Raw genomic sequence first — 13,495 nt, 5'->3', positions numbered from 1 at the left:
GGGGCTTATTCTGGGCCCATCAGCCTTACATTTGGCCAGTGTGCTGTTATATGGTATGGTAAAACAGCCTGGGCATACAAACACACACAGTCGCACATAAACGCTACCTAATGTTGTGATCCATAGAGGACCACTTAATTGACCACAGCATGACCGGCTGTTGCCAATCACAGAATAAACTGTTCTGACCAATGCAACACTTCGAGTCAAGGACAATGTTCTGACTTCTGAAATGACTGAACTAAGATATTTTAATGAATAACATACTCTGTCTTCCTCTTGCCCATATGTTCAGTCTGACATGAACAAAGTACACCTTATCTCATCATTTTTATGCCCACGGTATAACAGTCCACTGCAACCCACCACACACACACACACACACACACACACACACACACACACACACACACACACACACACACACACACACACACACACACACACACACACACACACACACACACACACACACACACACACACACACACACACACGCGCGCGCACGCACACTTATGTTGTACCACAGACTACTCGGTCAGCGTCAGACCTACGTCATCACGTCATACTACTCGGCTACGCGCTTGGCTAAAATGCTAAGCTAAGCGGTTCTTTCGCTTCTTCCCTCTGTTGTTCCTTAGAAAAACAAGGACAAGAAAACGCTGGACACACATCTTAATGAAATAAAGAGGGTTCTTGTTGGGGGTTTGTTACTTCACGGGCTTGGTCGCCATGGCTTTGCAGGCGGGTCCCGAGGAGTTAGGGGAGCAAGTGGTGGAAGAACCGGAGGATATGGAAGATCAGGACGCTAGCAGTATCTCCCCAGCCGAGGAGATAACGCTGCCAGTCGGCCAGGGGGGCGAGGATGAGTCGGAGCCGCTGCTACTGCCCTGGGACCGCTTCTCAGCCTGGCTGCATTGCATATGTGTGGTGGGCTTCGACCTGGAGCTGGGCCAGGCCGTGGAGGTAAGACCCTAACAGTTAAGAGATGATCGTGATGCTAAATAGCCAGGTCGACGACTTCCCGCGACTCGACCCGTTCGAAAGTGTTTTCTTGAGTTGGTTCCTAATAAACACGTTTCAAGTAAATCAAACCGTATCTTCAGCAAAAACATGAGGTAGACGTTTAAACCGTGCTACGTTAGGGAGCTGAACTTCACACCTAGCCGACAGCTGAGCCTCCTAGCGGTCTAATAGTACGCAATACTATTAGTTTTACTACTAATGTAATGTAACTAATGTACGATACTACACTGTTATACTATACTGTAGTCCTGTAATATAAAGTACTGTACTGTACTATACCATACTGTACTGTACTATACAAAATACATTACCTACTGGAGGCTCAACAACAAAGTTAGTTACCCAATTGTGATGATCCTGCAAAAAAGGAATTCATTATTGATCCGAATGTTTAATCTGCGGTTCTGTCTTGCAGGTTATATACCCTCATCACTCGAAGCTGTCTGAGAAGGAGGTTAGTTTAAACAGCTCTCATTTTGCTATATGTGTTGGGGTGTGTAGTGTGTTATGATCTGTGTGTTGTTGTTTTGTGTTGTTAATAGAAGCTCTGTTTTTCCTTCCAGAAAACAAGTATCTGCTATCTGTCATTCCCTGACTCCAACTCAGGTGAGCTCCTGTTTCTATGGTTACCCATGTTACTATGGATACAACCAACAGTGTATTTCCAAGGTAGTGATACTAATACCACTAACAGTACTAGTGTACTGTGTATTACCACTATGCAGGTAGCAAGTGGACTGCACTTAAAGTGTGCTTTTCAGACCTGTGGCATCTCAAAGCGCTGTACAATAATTGCCTCGCTTTCACCCGTTCATACACCGCAAGGCAAAGGCCAGCTTGTCAGGAAGGGTAAGGTCTCTTGCTCAGGAACATTCTTCAGCAATCTTTTGGTGGCCAGATAACCTGCTCTACCTCTTGAGCTAATGCTGCCCCTACTAAAACCAGTAACAGTATCCAGGGAGTAGACTACTACCTGGGTATTAGTACTGTTATTAGTATTGGTGCTGGAGGGACCAGTTGAATAATTTTGGCTGGAAGGGGTCAGGTGACCCCATACACAAGGCGATGCACTGCAGCCTCTCCAACTGCTACTTGTGGGAGTTCACAATGTTGCAGACTTCTGCTTGCAAGAGCAGCGGTCCAATGTCCACTACGTTGGTTCTTAATCTCTATTGTGGTCAGAGATTCGCTTTTTACTCCATTTGTAACTATCTTTAGTAACTATTAGTTACCTTTCTAATCTGCTTATTTGGCCGAATTAATGTGCTTATTATAGACCGGAAAAGCAATAGTGAAACGTGTTGAAGCCATGTGTAAAGTGAAAATGTATCAATTCCATCAATTCAATTTGTCAGCTGCCTTGACAAGGAGATGGCAGACCATGGCGTGTGCGACCATGGGCTGTGCATTCCCACAATCTGGCCTTTTTACTTCAGGCTCGGTTTAATTATTATAAACTTCAGGGCCAGTCGGGGGGGGGGGGGGGGGGGTGTGTGTGTGTGTGTGTGTGTGTGTGTGTGTGTGTGTGTGTGTGTGTGTGTGTGTGTGTGTGTGTGTGTGTGTGTGTGTGTGTGTTAAACAGGCTGTCTATACAGTGTGTATGTGCGTGCGTGTGTATGTATTTATACGGGAGCCTTTTGGAATGCTGCTCTCTGTCTCATGTGATCTGTGTTTCCAGGTTGCCTTGGCGACACCCAGTTCTGCTTTCGCTTCCGTCAGGGCTCCAACAGGAAGTCCTCACTGGGCTGCTTCCTTGAGACCGCTGATAGAGATGCACCTGTCAGTCTGAAGGTCAGGGGACAAACACACAAACAAATACATAAACACACGCACGGCTAGAGATAACAGCAGACATCTAACAGATTGTTTGTGTGTGTGTGTGTGTGTTCCAGAGGGACCAGGGTCATTACTATGGTTACGTGTACTTCCGTCAAGTACGGGACAAGTCTCTGAAGAGAGGATACTTCCAGAAGGTTGGTGGGTTATGTGTATATTATATCTAGATATCTATATATATATATATATGTGTGTGTGTGTGTGTGTGTGTGTGTGTGTGTGTGTGTGTGTGTGTGTGTGTGTGTGTGTGTGTGTGTGTGTGTGTGTGTGTGTGTGTGTGTGTGTGTGTGTATACATATGTATGTATATATATATATATATATATATATAATCTTTGCTTACAGGCAAGAATGTGTTTTGTAAAGGTGTGTGTGTGTGTTATTGCTTTCATACAAAAGTTCTTCAAGCACCATTTGTTAAGTAACAATAATAAGCAACAACAGATTAAGATTTGTTTGTTTATTTAAACTATTTGTGTTGGCCCCACCAACACAAATAGGTTAGCAAATGGGACCGGACTTTAGCCAAGTTACACATAAACACTTTTGTTGGTAACACCAGTGTTTAATCAAGGGTATGTCTCTCAGTCTTTAGTGCTGATCAGCCGCCTCCCCTACGTCACCTTCTTCCACTCGTTGCTCAAGATCCTGGCTCCGGAGTACTTTGACAAGTTGGAGCCCTGCCTGGAAGCTGGTACGTAATATGTGTGCGTCTGTGTGTTTAATGTACCAACATTGTGGGCCTTCAATGTCCTCATGGTGTTCTTATTTTGATTGACAGCTTGTAATGACATAGACCGCTGGCCAACGCCCCATCCTGGCCGCGTTCTGAGTCTGCCAATCATGGGCGTGGTAATTAAGGTAGGTTCACCTGGGGAACATTAAAATTGTATTTTTTTCTAAAACAACGGTCACAGGTTTACAACATAATTGTGTATAATGATTTTTATTTGTAATAATATCTGTTGTATCTGCCCTTCGGTGATAGGTTCGCATTCCGACCTGCTACGACAAACCAGGTACTTCACAGCTGGTCCAGTCAACACAGGTGATTGTCCTTTTCTAAGATGGATGGTTGGATAATGGATGGTAAAATACAATTTATGTTTACTTTAATACAAAAAATCCTTTGACATAGGGGCCAACACATGTAATAAGAGGCAGAATGTAAATCTCTAATAATAATAAAGTACTGATAGTGTTGTGTGTATGTGTTGTAGATTAATAATGTGTTTTGTTTGTGTGTGTGTGTGTTGTAGATTAATAGTGTGTATGTGTGTGTGTGTGGTAGATTATTAATATTGTGTTGTGTTTGTGTGTGTGTTGTAGATTAATAATGTGTTGTAGCTCAATAATAATGTGTTGTGTATGTGTGTTGTACATTAATACCATTGTGTTTTGTGTGGTGTAGACTGACAGCCAGGTGTCTATCGTCCTGCCCACCATCCACGAGGTGGACCTCTTCAGGTGAGTTCTCCTCTTCCTCTGCGGGCAGTCTAGCACCACCACTAGCCCACAGGCGCTCAAATACCACCAACACGACTGCTGCCCCCGCTGGCTCACTGAGAACCTGCAGCCTATCCAACCTGTCCTGTAGTCCCCAAAATCAAGAGTCATGAGCAGTCTGATGTCTGATGCCTGATGTCTATTTCTATAGCTTTATTCTCTCTCTCTCTCCTTCTGCCTACAGGTGTTTCCATCCAGTGTTTTTCCACATCCAGATGTTGTGGGAGCTGGTGTTGCTAGGGGAACCCCTGGTTGTCATGGCACCGTCGCCGGCCGAGTCGTCTGATACTGTGCTGGCATTGATCAGGTTGGCGTTAAAGGCGTGGCATAAATGTTGCCTGTCATGTCTGTCGCTGATCCCCTGTCTCTCTCTCAGGTTGTAGCAGTCTCTTTATCTAAATACTAAACACTAAAATCTATCTCTTTGTCTCTAGTTGTCTCTCTCCCCTGCGGTACTGCAGTGATTTCCGTCCCTACTTCACCATCCACGACAGCGAGTTTAAAGAGTACACCACCAGGACCCAGGCCCCGTAAGTACCCCTGCTAGCCCTACCCCCCTGCCCCGTAGGTACCCCTACCCCCACATCCCCCTGTACCAGTGGTGGCTGCTGGTCTTTCAAAGAGGGGAAGCTCATTTTCGCTCATTATCTACATCATATCAATTGTCAATTTATTTATATTTAAATTCTGCTCTCTGTTCCTTTTCAAGGAAATGCTCTGTGACCCTGTCATGCCAACTAGCTGTCTTTTCCAGTGACTTGACCAGTGTCCTCTCAATGGCCAGCAGAGCTAGGCTGCTTAAACGGCCATGGCCCATTGTCTTACGGGTGTAGGACTTGAGCCGCTTTAAACAGGAGAAGCTCCTTTATACACCTGCAGATGTAGCTCCAATTGTTGTCACTAATGAGAATGACAACAGTTGTAAAGCTGAGGCATTGCACTGTCCAATTCCATGAACACCAAGAAATCACACAGCTTTCACCTGTCACCCTGCAAGTCCTGATCTGAATACAGGACTTGAAGTTCAGACCTCAGGCTCCCTGAATCAAAGTGATGGCCAACTACCCAAACGATATTAAACTCAAACAAGGAAATGTGGGACTTCTGTTAAACTGAAACACGGAATTGTGTGTAAGTGTGTGAAGTGTTAGATTACAATTGTCTAGCAATTTTGCCAAACAAATATCAAGAAATATGTTGCCGTTTGTAGGACTAAAGAGAGCTCCGGCAACGTTTTATAGTTGTGTCCAGGCCAGCCCACTACTCCATTCACCCCCAGCAGTATCCAATGACCGTCGACTTTCGACGCACTAAAAAAAGCTGTTCTATGCAGCCCCATTGAAGTCGATGGACGCTGAGCTTCAACATGCAAATGCACTGTGATGCTACGGGAATGTATGTGAAGGAAATTGAGTCAGTTGACCTGCGATAAGCAGCTGATTCTGAACAAACTCGTCTTCGAGATGGACGTGTTCTAAAGCATTTTTAGTCAATGAAATGTTAACACAACAGTATATATTTGACCATTTAATTTTTGAAATTTTAGGGGAAGCCAAGCTTCCCTTGCAGTCTTAGAGAAATCGCCACTGCCCAGTACCTCTACCCCCCAGTACCCCTACCATCTAGTACCCCTACCATCTAGTACCCCTACCATCCAGTACCCCTACGTCCCAGTACCCGTACGCCCAAGTACCCCTACCCTCCAGTACCCTACCCCGACCAAAAATACAAAGCTGTACAATAAAAGTGTCTCTGTCTTGTTGTCTCTCTCTCTGTCCCTTTCTTTCTGGCTTTCGCTCGGTCTCTCCTCTCTCTGGCTCTGACACTGGCTCTGGCTCTCTCTCTTCCTCTCGCTCTGGCTCTGGCTCTGGCTCTCTCTTTCTCTCTCTTTCTCTGCCGCCAGCCCCTCTGTCATCCTAGGAGTGACCAATCCCTTCTTTGCCAAGACGCTGCAGCACTGGCCCCACATCGTACGCATAGGAGACATGAAGCAAGAAGGTAACACATGTAAATACATATTATGTAAACAGATACACATACATGCTTGCCTCCTTACTTACGCATGCACGTTCTCTCTCACTGTGTCCCAGGAGAGATAGCCAAGCAGATGAAAGTCAGGAAACTAAAGAACCTGAAAACTTTGGACTGCAAAACAGGTCTTTCTCTTTCTCTTTCTCTTTCTCTCTTTATCTTTCTCTCTCTCTCTCTCTCTCTCTCTCTCTCTCTCCATCCCTCCCTCCACATATTCACCTGTTTGTGTGTGTTCGTTGTAGGGGTGTACAGTGCATTCAAGCCCTTTCTCAATAAAGACGAAGACATCATCAAACAACTTCAGAAGGTGAGGAGTGTTGATCTGTCCTCTGTGTGTGGATCTGTCGGGGGTGTGTGTGTGTGTGTGTGTTGATCTGTCTGTGTGTTTTAGGGTGTCCAGCAGAAAAGGCCGTCAGCGGCCCAGAATGCAATTCTCCGTCGCTACTTCCTGGAACTGACACAAAGCTTCATCATTCCTCTGGTAACAACCATATTTAGATAGATAGATAAGACAACTTTATTGATAACAATAAACCCGGTCATTATACACTTGCATGCACAACGAGAAGTGGGCCATCGACCAGTCCAACACATAAACACAACACCCATGGGGTAGACAGGACCGGAAGACAGGGTGAGAGAAAAAAAAAAATACAGCAATACATAAGGAGAGGGAGGAGAAAAAAAGGCAACCCCCAGACTATACTCCAGGGGGAACAGGTGGGAACAGGAAAAAAACACCTCAGCACATAAGCACATAGTCACAACATGAGAACACAAAACCTGCAACGGAGGGGGGGGGGGGGGGGTTAACCAGTACAGGCAAGCAGCCACCCGGTCATATGCAGCCGTTAGGCGCTGGACACAGGCCCGTCTTGTCGTACTGGGGGGGAAGCCAAAAGCGGCGAAGGCGTGGGATGGGGGTAGAGGGGGGTGATTGCGTATCTGTATCCGTGTAAGAGTTCGTGTGTGCGTAGGCCCGAAGAGTCGCTCGCCCGACGGCACAACCACGGTGTCTCAACCGCAGGATGTCATCGCGATAACACAGCAAGTTGCCATGGAGACAGCCTTGATCATGTCCCAGACAGAGTCAAATCAGCAGGTGTCGGTGGGGTGGGGGGGGGGGAGGGAGGCACGATGAGAGCGTCTCACTGCAGTGCTCATCCGGGAGATGTTGTTCCAGCGGTGGCCTTGGCCGAGGCCGGTGTTGGTTGGGGGGGCCGAAAGATAAGATTAGGGTTGTTTGATTTTGGGGCGAGTAGCCGCATTCCAATTTGCGCGACTACTCTCCAAGTCCACGGCGGTCTCCAGAACGATCCCCTTGCCTTTGCAAAGCCGTGAGCTTCTCCATCATGATCGAGATGTTATCCGTATTGCTTTTCATAGTCATATTCAGAGTGCCGACGGCTCTGCCCACCGTATCAATCATGACGGGCAGCCCTAGGGGGCTTTGAACAGCTGACCGCGTACCTTTAATCACCCGATGCATCCAGGCCATGCCTATTGCCTATTTGAGTACATACTAGTAATAACCAATCCTATGCCAAACACACACACATGCTTCATGTAATATATTTTAGGAGTGCTATGTCCTCATGTAAATATGTGTCTATATATAATGTTAATAAGTGTGTTATTTATTTTAGGAGCGCTACGTAGCTAGTCTCATGCCCCTCCAGAAGTCCATCACTCCATGGAAGAGCCCTCCTCAGCTCCGCCCCTTCCTGCAGGACGAGTTCATGAAGACCCTGGAGAAGGCTGGGCCTCAGCTCACCTCCAGGCTGAAGGGAGACTGGATTGGTCTGTACAGGTGAGGGAAACGCCTCCTACCAATCATCAAACCAGGCAACAAATGTAGACCACCAAGTCTTTTGTTTACAAGAGAAGCGAATCCATCCTCCGATGCAGTTTAGGTCTAACTCCTCCTGTGTATCTAACTAACTCAACCATCTCCAGCTGGTTTCTGATCAAACCTCCGTTACTGTTGCTACTTGACGTGTGTGTGTGTGTGTGTGTGCGCGTGTTTGCGTGTGTGTTTGCGTTTGCAGACAGTTCCTCAGGTGTCCTAACTTTGATGGCTGGTTCCGGAACAGGAAGAGAGAGATGAGCCAGAAGCTGGACGCCTTACACCTAGAGGCCCTGTGTGAGGAGGTGAGGGCGGAGCGGGGGCCCTGTGTCATGTGAGGGGGAGGGGCCCTGTGGGATGAGGAGATGGGAAGGAGGTCAACATGTGTGTGTGTGTGTGTGTGTGTGTGTGTGTAGGACCTACAGCTGAGGACTCAGGAGCATACGGAGGTAGAGAAAGTGGACCTGGTCCTAAAGCTCAAAGACAAACTGGTAATACTGACCACTGACTGGCTGGCTATATATTGATATTGTCTAGATTCAAGGTTTATAATATCTAATATACAACTATACTACAGATGTAGTAAATAGATATTATAAACATTGACTATCTACTATGGGAAACTAGGAAAGCGTTGCTATGTGATTAACATTGATTCGATTTGGGGTTGATTACTTGATCATGTGTTTCAGACGCAGGCAGAGAAGAACCATCTCCCTGTGCGGCCAGGGACGGTGTCCAAACTTCAGGCCCACATCGAAGCCATCATCTTGGGCTTACCGGAGGACCTGCAGGGCATCCTCCACAGACCCTCCACTCCCTGACATCTCCAGGCGCCCAGAGGGCCCCTCATGTACAACGGACAACACTACATGGAGAAGCCATCTTCTCTGTAGAAGCTTTTAACCATTGATACAAACAGCGGAGACCGTCTGAACTTCGACCTATTGAACTTTGACCTCTTGACTTTCACTTGAAGAGAGCAGGCTGTGCTCCAGTGACATGGTTTTAAGTGAACTTGTGCACCAGGCTTTCACCTTTTATCAACCACACACACTACACTGTGTGCTTTGGATAACAAAGCGCTGGCACAAGGAGCATCAGAATCTCTTCTTTTTTTTTTACAAACACTCTCGCAACAGGAGCCAATCGAAACTATTCGTTGTGGTCCAATGACCATGCTGTCCCTTATCCTCCCTTAAGCAATAATAGAGAATATTTGACATAAAATACATTCAAAAAGTATTCAATTATTTTATTTTTTACCTTATTTGATAAAGGTTTTGGTGCTAAGAGTATTATTTTGTGGGAAGACAGGAATCTGTTAGAAAAGGATCTGTGCCTTATTCAAGAAAACCGTACACAACCAGTATGACCGCAGGATACACACAACAATCTGATGTCTGTTACTCAACAAAACATAGTCTAGACCAATACTCCCATTTTAATAAGATGCTTTTAAATTAACCATCCACATACTATATGTATTGGGTATATTTACAGTAAAGATGTATACATATTTAAGAATCATGTGTAATATATCAAAGCCCAACTTAGCTTCACGTAAAACCACTAAGGAAAAGGAGGTAAACCTAACATCTGGTTGTTTGGCAACCATCAAATCTTTAAATGTGTAAATATAGTTCATGTTTCTATGGTGGATCCATTGTGCAGAATAGGTGTAAATAAATGTGTACAATAATATGTACTAACTATTTTGCTACATTAGAAGTTTTTACTAATTGCAAACATGGATGAATACTTGTCAACGTTGTCAAAAGGCAGTGAGATTTGAAATTTCTTAACCTTTACTTATTTTTATTTAATCCATGCAAGCTATTAACTTGCTGTCATTACCAGCTGTGCTAATATAAACATGTGCACAACAATACCCATTGATCAATACTAAAAATTTTAATTTGTGTTGCAGTAATTGATATGGTGTGATGTTAATAGATCAGTTTCATATCCAGTTGATATGACAGAAGTAACCAGTTTACCATGGATTCAGGAATTCTACCAGAATATTTTCCAATGGCATCAAGAAGTGATTTTTAAATGTTCTGTCACTGTGTTCCTTGCAGAAGCACAACTCGTTTGCATTAAAGCAATCCAATACGTTTACATCAATGTCTGGATATTCTTTCTCTCGTTGCATTTATTTGTTTCCAAGTGATTGGTTGTGGACTGGCAGTTTAGACAAATCAGACATGGTTCCGTCTTTTAAGCTGACAATTTGCCATACCCTGTGCTCAGGTTTGTATTTCCCTGTATGAACTGTCAGTAGCAACCACTCATAAGTAGCATAAAAGATCCAATCCCTGCGAGTTATGCATGTTTATACTTTGTAGGCTGGCGCTGAAATATTTTGGCAATGTTAATTAGCTTGAGGATTGTAGTGACAAGAGCTCTCGCACCAAGCATCGTGTGACTGTTCCCTTACCTCTCGAGTATCTCAAGGCATTGCTGGCTCTTACAACCACAGTGCAACTTTTGTCTGTGACTGAACATATACATGTAATTGAGGCGTTCAGCAGCATAACTTCAAATTTCCAATACATGTTCCAGCTTTTTAGGGTATCCTATATTTACATGACTGGAATTCTGTTTATTCAAGGAAGCTTGGGTTCCCCGTCAGACATCTACAAAATGTTGGATTAGAACTGGCCACTTAGTTTAGATGAGGTCCAATATATCTAATATTTCCTGTCAGGGATTAATTCAATACCATTCTTGTATATGGCAAATGTTGAACCTTGTATTCAGTGAATAACAATACATCAGGGTTGCACAGTACCAGTGTATATACTTGGTTGTCCATGCCATACCATCTTATCAGTCAGTCCTAACAGTACACTGTACCAGTGCATTTAGTTTTGAGTTAATAAACATTATGACAGAAGTGGAGTCACGCAGGAACAAGAGACTGACAAGGAGTGGACTGAAAAAGCATTTATTGAGCGAGGAGCAGTCTAAGACCTAGGCCTCTCCTTCTTGCCCTTGTAGAGAGCCAGCAGGGAGACGTTGGCCACCTTCACCACCTTGAAGCGGACACCGGGGATATCTCCCACGGCGTGGCCCTTACGACCGAACCCGGCCACCAGGACCTCGTCGTTCTCCTGCGGGGGGGGGGGGGGGGGTGTCACAAGTTCAACATGAATACAAAGAACACCAGGTAGAACTGGTTGAGCAGAACCTTCCACATGGGAAGTAAACCAAATCAACATTCTAGTAGACAAGAGTCTACCATCTTTATGTAATAAATATGGAGCATAGTCTCTCCTTACAAGTATAGTTCAACCATTCCATATTAGTTCTCCAAATAGTGTTATTCCCACAGTCCACCAAGCAATCTAGTCTCAAATCTAGAATGTAAAACCTTATCAGAGCCAAGATTCAATGGCTTTTTCAGAAAAGCAGCCAGGAAAATGTTTTCCAATTTTATCATTTTCTGCAAAAGATAATGCAGTCATTATGCATCAACTTCAGAAATGACTGAAATCTGCAAACCAAGAGGATCAAACACTGACTTTAAATGCAAATAATTTTAAACAGTTTGGACTGAACTGCAGCTTCACAAGCCTGAGTTTCCAAGAAAACATTCTGCAGTGGATTTATTAAATGAGACCATAGTCACCTCAATGAAGTTCAGACAACCGTCATTAGGGACGAAGGCAGTGATCTTCTTTCCGTTCTTGATGAGCTGCACCCTCACACACTTCCTGATGGCAGAGTTAGGCTGCTTGGCCTCCACACCACTTGGAAGAGAAACAAAAACATAATTAACCTTAGTCACCATAACAACCAGGGGCACTCCCATTACTGTCCTATTCTTAAACTTCGACTTTAAATGCCTGTAGCTTCTCTCAATGCCTTGTTTTGAGTTAATTGTAATAATTGACAGGTTGTTGTCGGGGGCATTTTAAACACCCAACATTTTCAGAACACAGGAGTGACAACACCACATAAGGATGCTTGTTCGTTAACAAGAGATGTAAGCGATTCTCAAAGTTATGATTTTAGGGACGGTTTCAGTTAATTAACAAGACCGGAAAGTACACATACACTTTCTCGAGGACGATGCCCTTAGCATGGGAAGCTCCTCCGAAGGGGTTGGCCTTGAGCGCGGTGCCCAGGTGAGCCTTTTTGTACTGCTTGTCGTGCCACTTCTGCTCCCTGCGGTGGTTCCGCAGCTTCCTGGCTGTACGCAGACCGCGACACTTTCCTGGAACACACACACATTTCAGTCATTAAAAAATTCAGGGACCATTGGCTATGGTGAAATTAATGAAGGTGATGTAATAAACTGGGAATAAAAGAGGCAAGATGGTATTGCACAGTGTGGATAACCGAACTAGTAGCCCTATCGATGAGTCTAATCTAACTGACAACGGCAATTAACACCACATCAACTTGCAATTTGGTGTACAGAGACATTAAAGACGTGTTTACTACGGTGTATGGTCTAAATTATAGGAACAGCCAAAAGAACGTTGCTTTTAATGAACGGCGAGTGTTAGCGCTATGCTAACATGATACGGCTATCGGCATTTTATGGCCGCCCCACGTTGCTGGAGCCATCCACAATAAAAACGTTTATTAAGCCCTTTAAACAATACTTCCTCGGTTGGATCAAGTCCAAACACGTTTAACAGACAATTGAATATTACGTCGAGGGTTATAATAAGAATATTAAAGTGTTTTGGATGAGTTATTAGAGGAATACGTTTCATACCCATGTTTGCAGATCAGAGACGGGACTGGAAAGGAAGGACCCAAGATGCACCGCGGCTAAGAATATTCCGAGGACCCAGAGGAAGGTGGCCTGCTAGCGCCTGGTTAAAATACTTTGTTGAAATGTTCGGCAATGAAACGCTTTTTACGTTATTCCATGAATGTCTTCAAATTTAAAAAAAGGGTTCAAAGACATGACACTAGATAATTACAGACATTAAGGAGTATCACTCTATGAGAATGTTGATAAATGGTGATGATGACCATCGTTATTCCCATTATGGTTATCATCATTATTTAGGATATTATCCATCTTATGTTGGAAATGTACTGGATATGGATGGATAAGTATTGACCCGTTATGGGTATATGTAGGCGCTTATGTATGTATGTATGTATGTATGTATGTATGTATGTATGTATGTATGTATGTATGTATGGATATATGTCGGTAAGTGTATGCATTCATTCATTCACTTGATAATAGATGTTGAAAAAAATAACACAATTTAGCTTT

At 44.3% G+C, this 13,495-nt stretch overlaps 2 protein-coding genes across 2 annotated transcripts; one reads left to right on the top strand and one right to left on the bottom strand.

Moving 5' to 3' along the window:
- The first annotated feature begins 582 nt into the window (after positions 1-582).
- dennd6a (DENN/MADD domain containing 6A) lies at positions 583-10,368 on the top strand. The gene is made up of 19 exons (XM_084463711.1): positions 583-966; positions 1,442-1,480; positions 1,590-1,632; positions 2,705-2,817; positions 2,919-2,999; positions 3,450-3,555; positions 3,643-3,722; positions 3,850-3,909; positions 4,273-4,328; positions 4,552-4,674; positions 4,802-4,897; positions 6,271-6,365; positions 6,458-6,523; positions 6,641-6,705; positions 6,790-6,879; positions 8,045-8,208; positions 8,447-8,549; positions 8,661-8,735; positions 8,937-10,368. The coding sequence occupies exons 1-19, from the start codon at positions 733-735 to the stop codon at positions 9,066-9,068; spliced, it is 1,821 nt and encodes a 606-aa protein (XP_084319837.1). The 5' UTR covers positions 583-732; the 3' UTR covers positions 9,069-10,368.
- An 813-nt stretch (positions 10,369-11,181) lies between these two features.
- Positions 11,182-13,035, bottom strand: rps23 (ribosomal protein S23). Its single transcript, XM_084463933.1, has 4 exons — positions 12,980-13,035; positions 12,310-12,469; positions 11,882-12,002; positions 11,182-11,363 (listed from the first exon to the last, which is right to left on the bottom strand). The coding sequence occupies exons 1-4, from the start codon at positions 12,981-12,983 to the stop codon at positions 11,217-11,219; spliced, it is 432 nt and encodes a 143-aa protein (XP_084320059.1). The 5' UTR covers positions 12,984-13,035; the 3' UTR covers positions 11,182-11,216.
- Between the last annotated feature and the right edge of the window lie 460 nt (positions 13,036-13,495).

Source organism: Micromesistius poutassou (genome assembly GCF_964030765.1).
Source record: "Micromesistius poutassou genome assembly, chromosome: 2".
Taxonomy (NCBI): Eukaryota; Metazoa; Chordata; class Actinopteri; order Gadiformes; family Gadidae; genus Micromesistius; species Micromesistius poutassou.
Note: the sequence above shows the minus strand (reverse complement) of the source record. Positions and strands in the feature narration are given on the sequence as shown.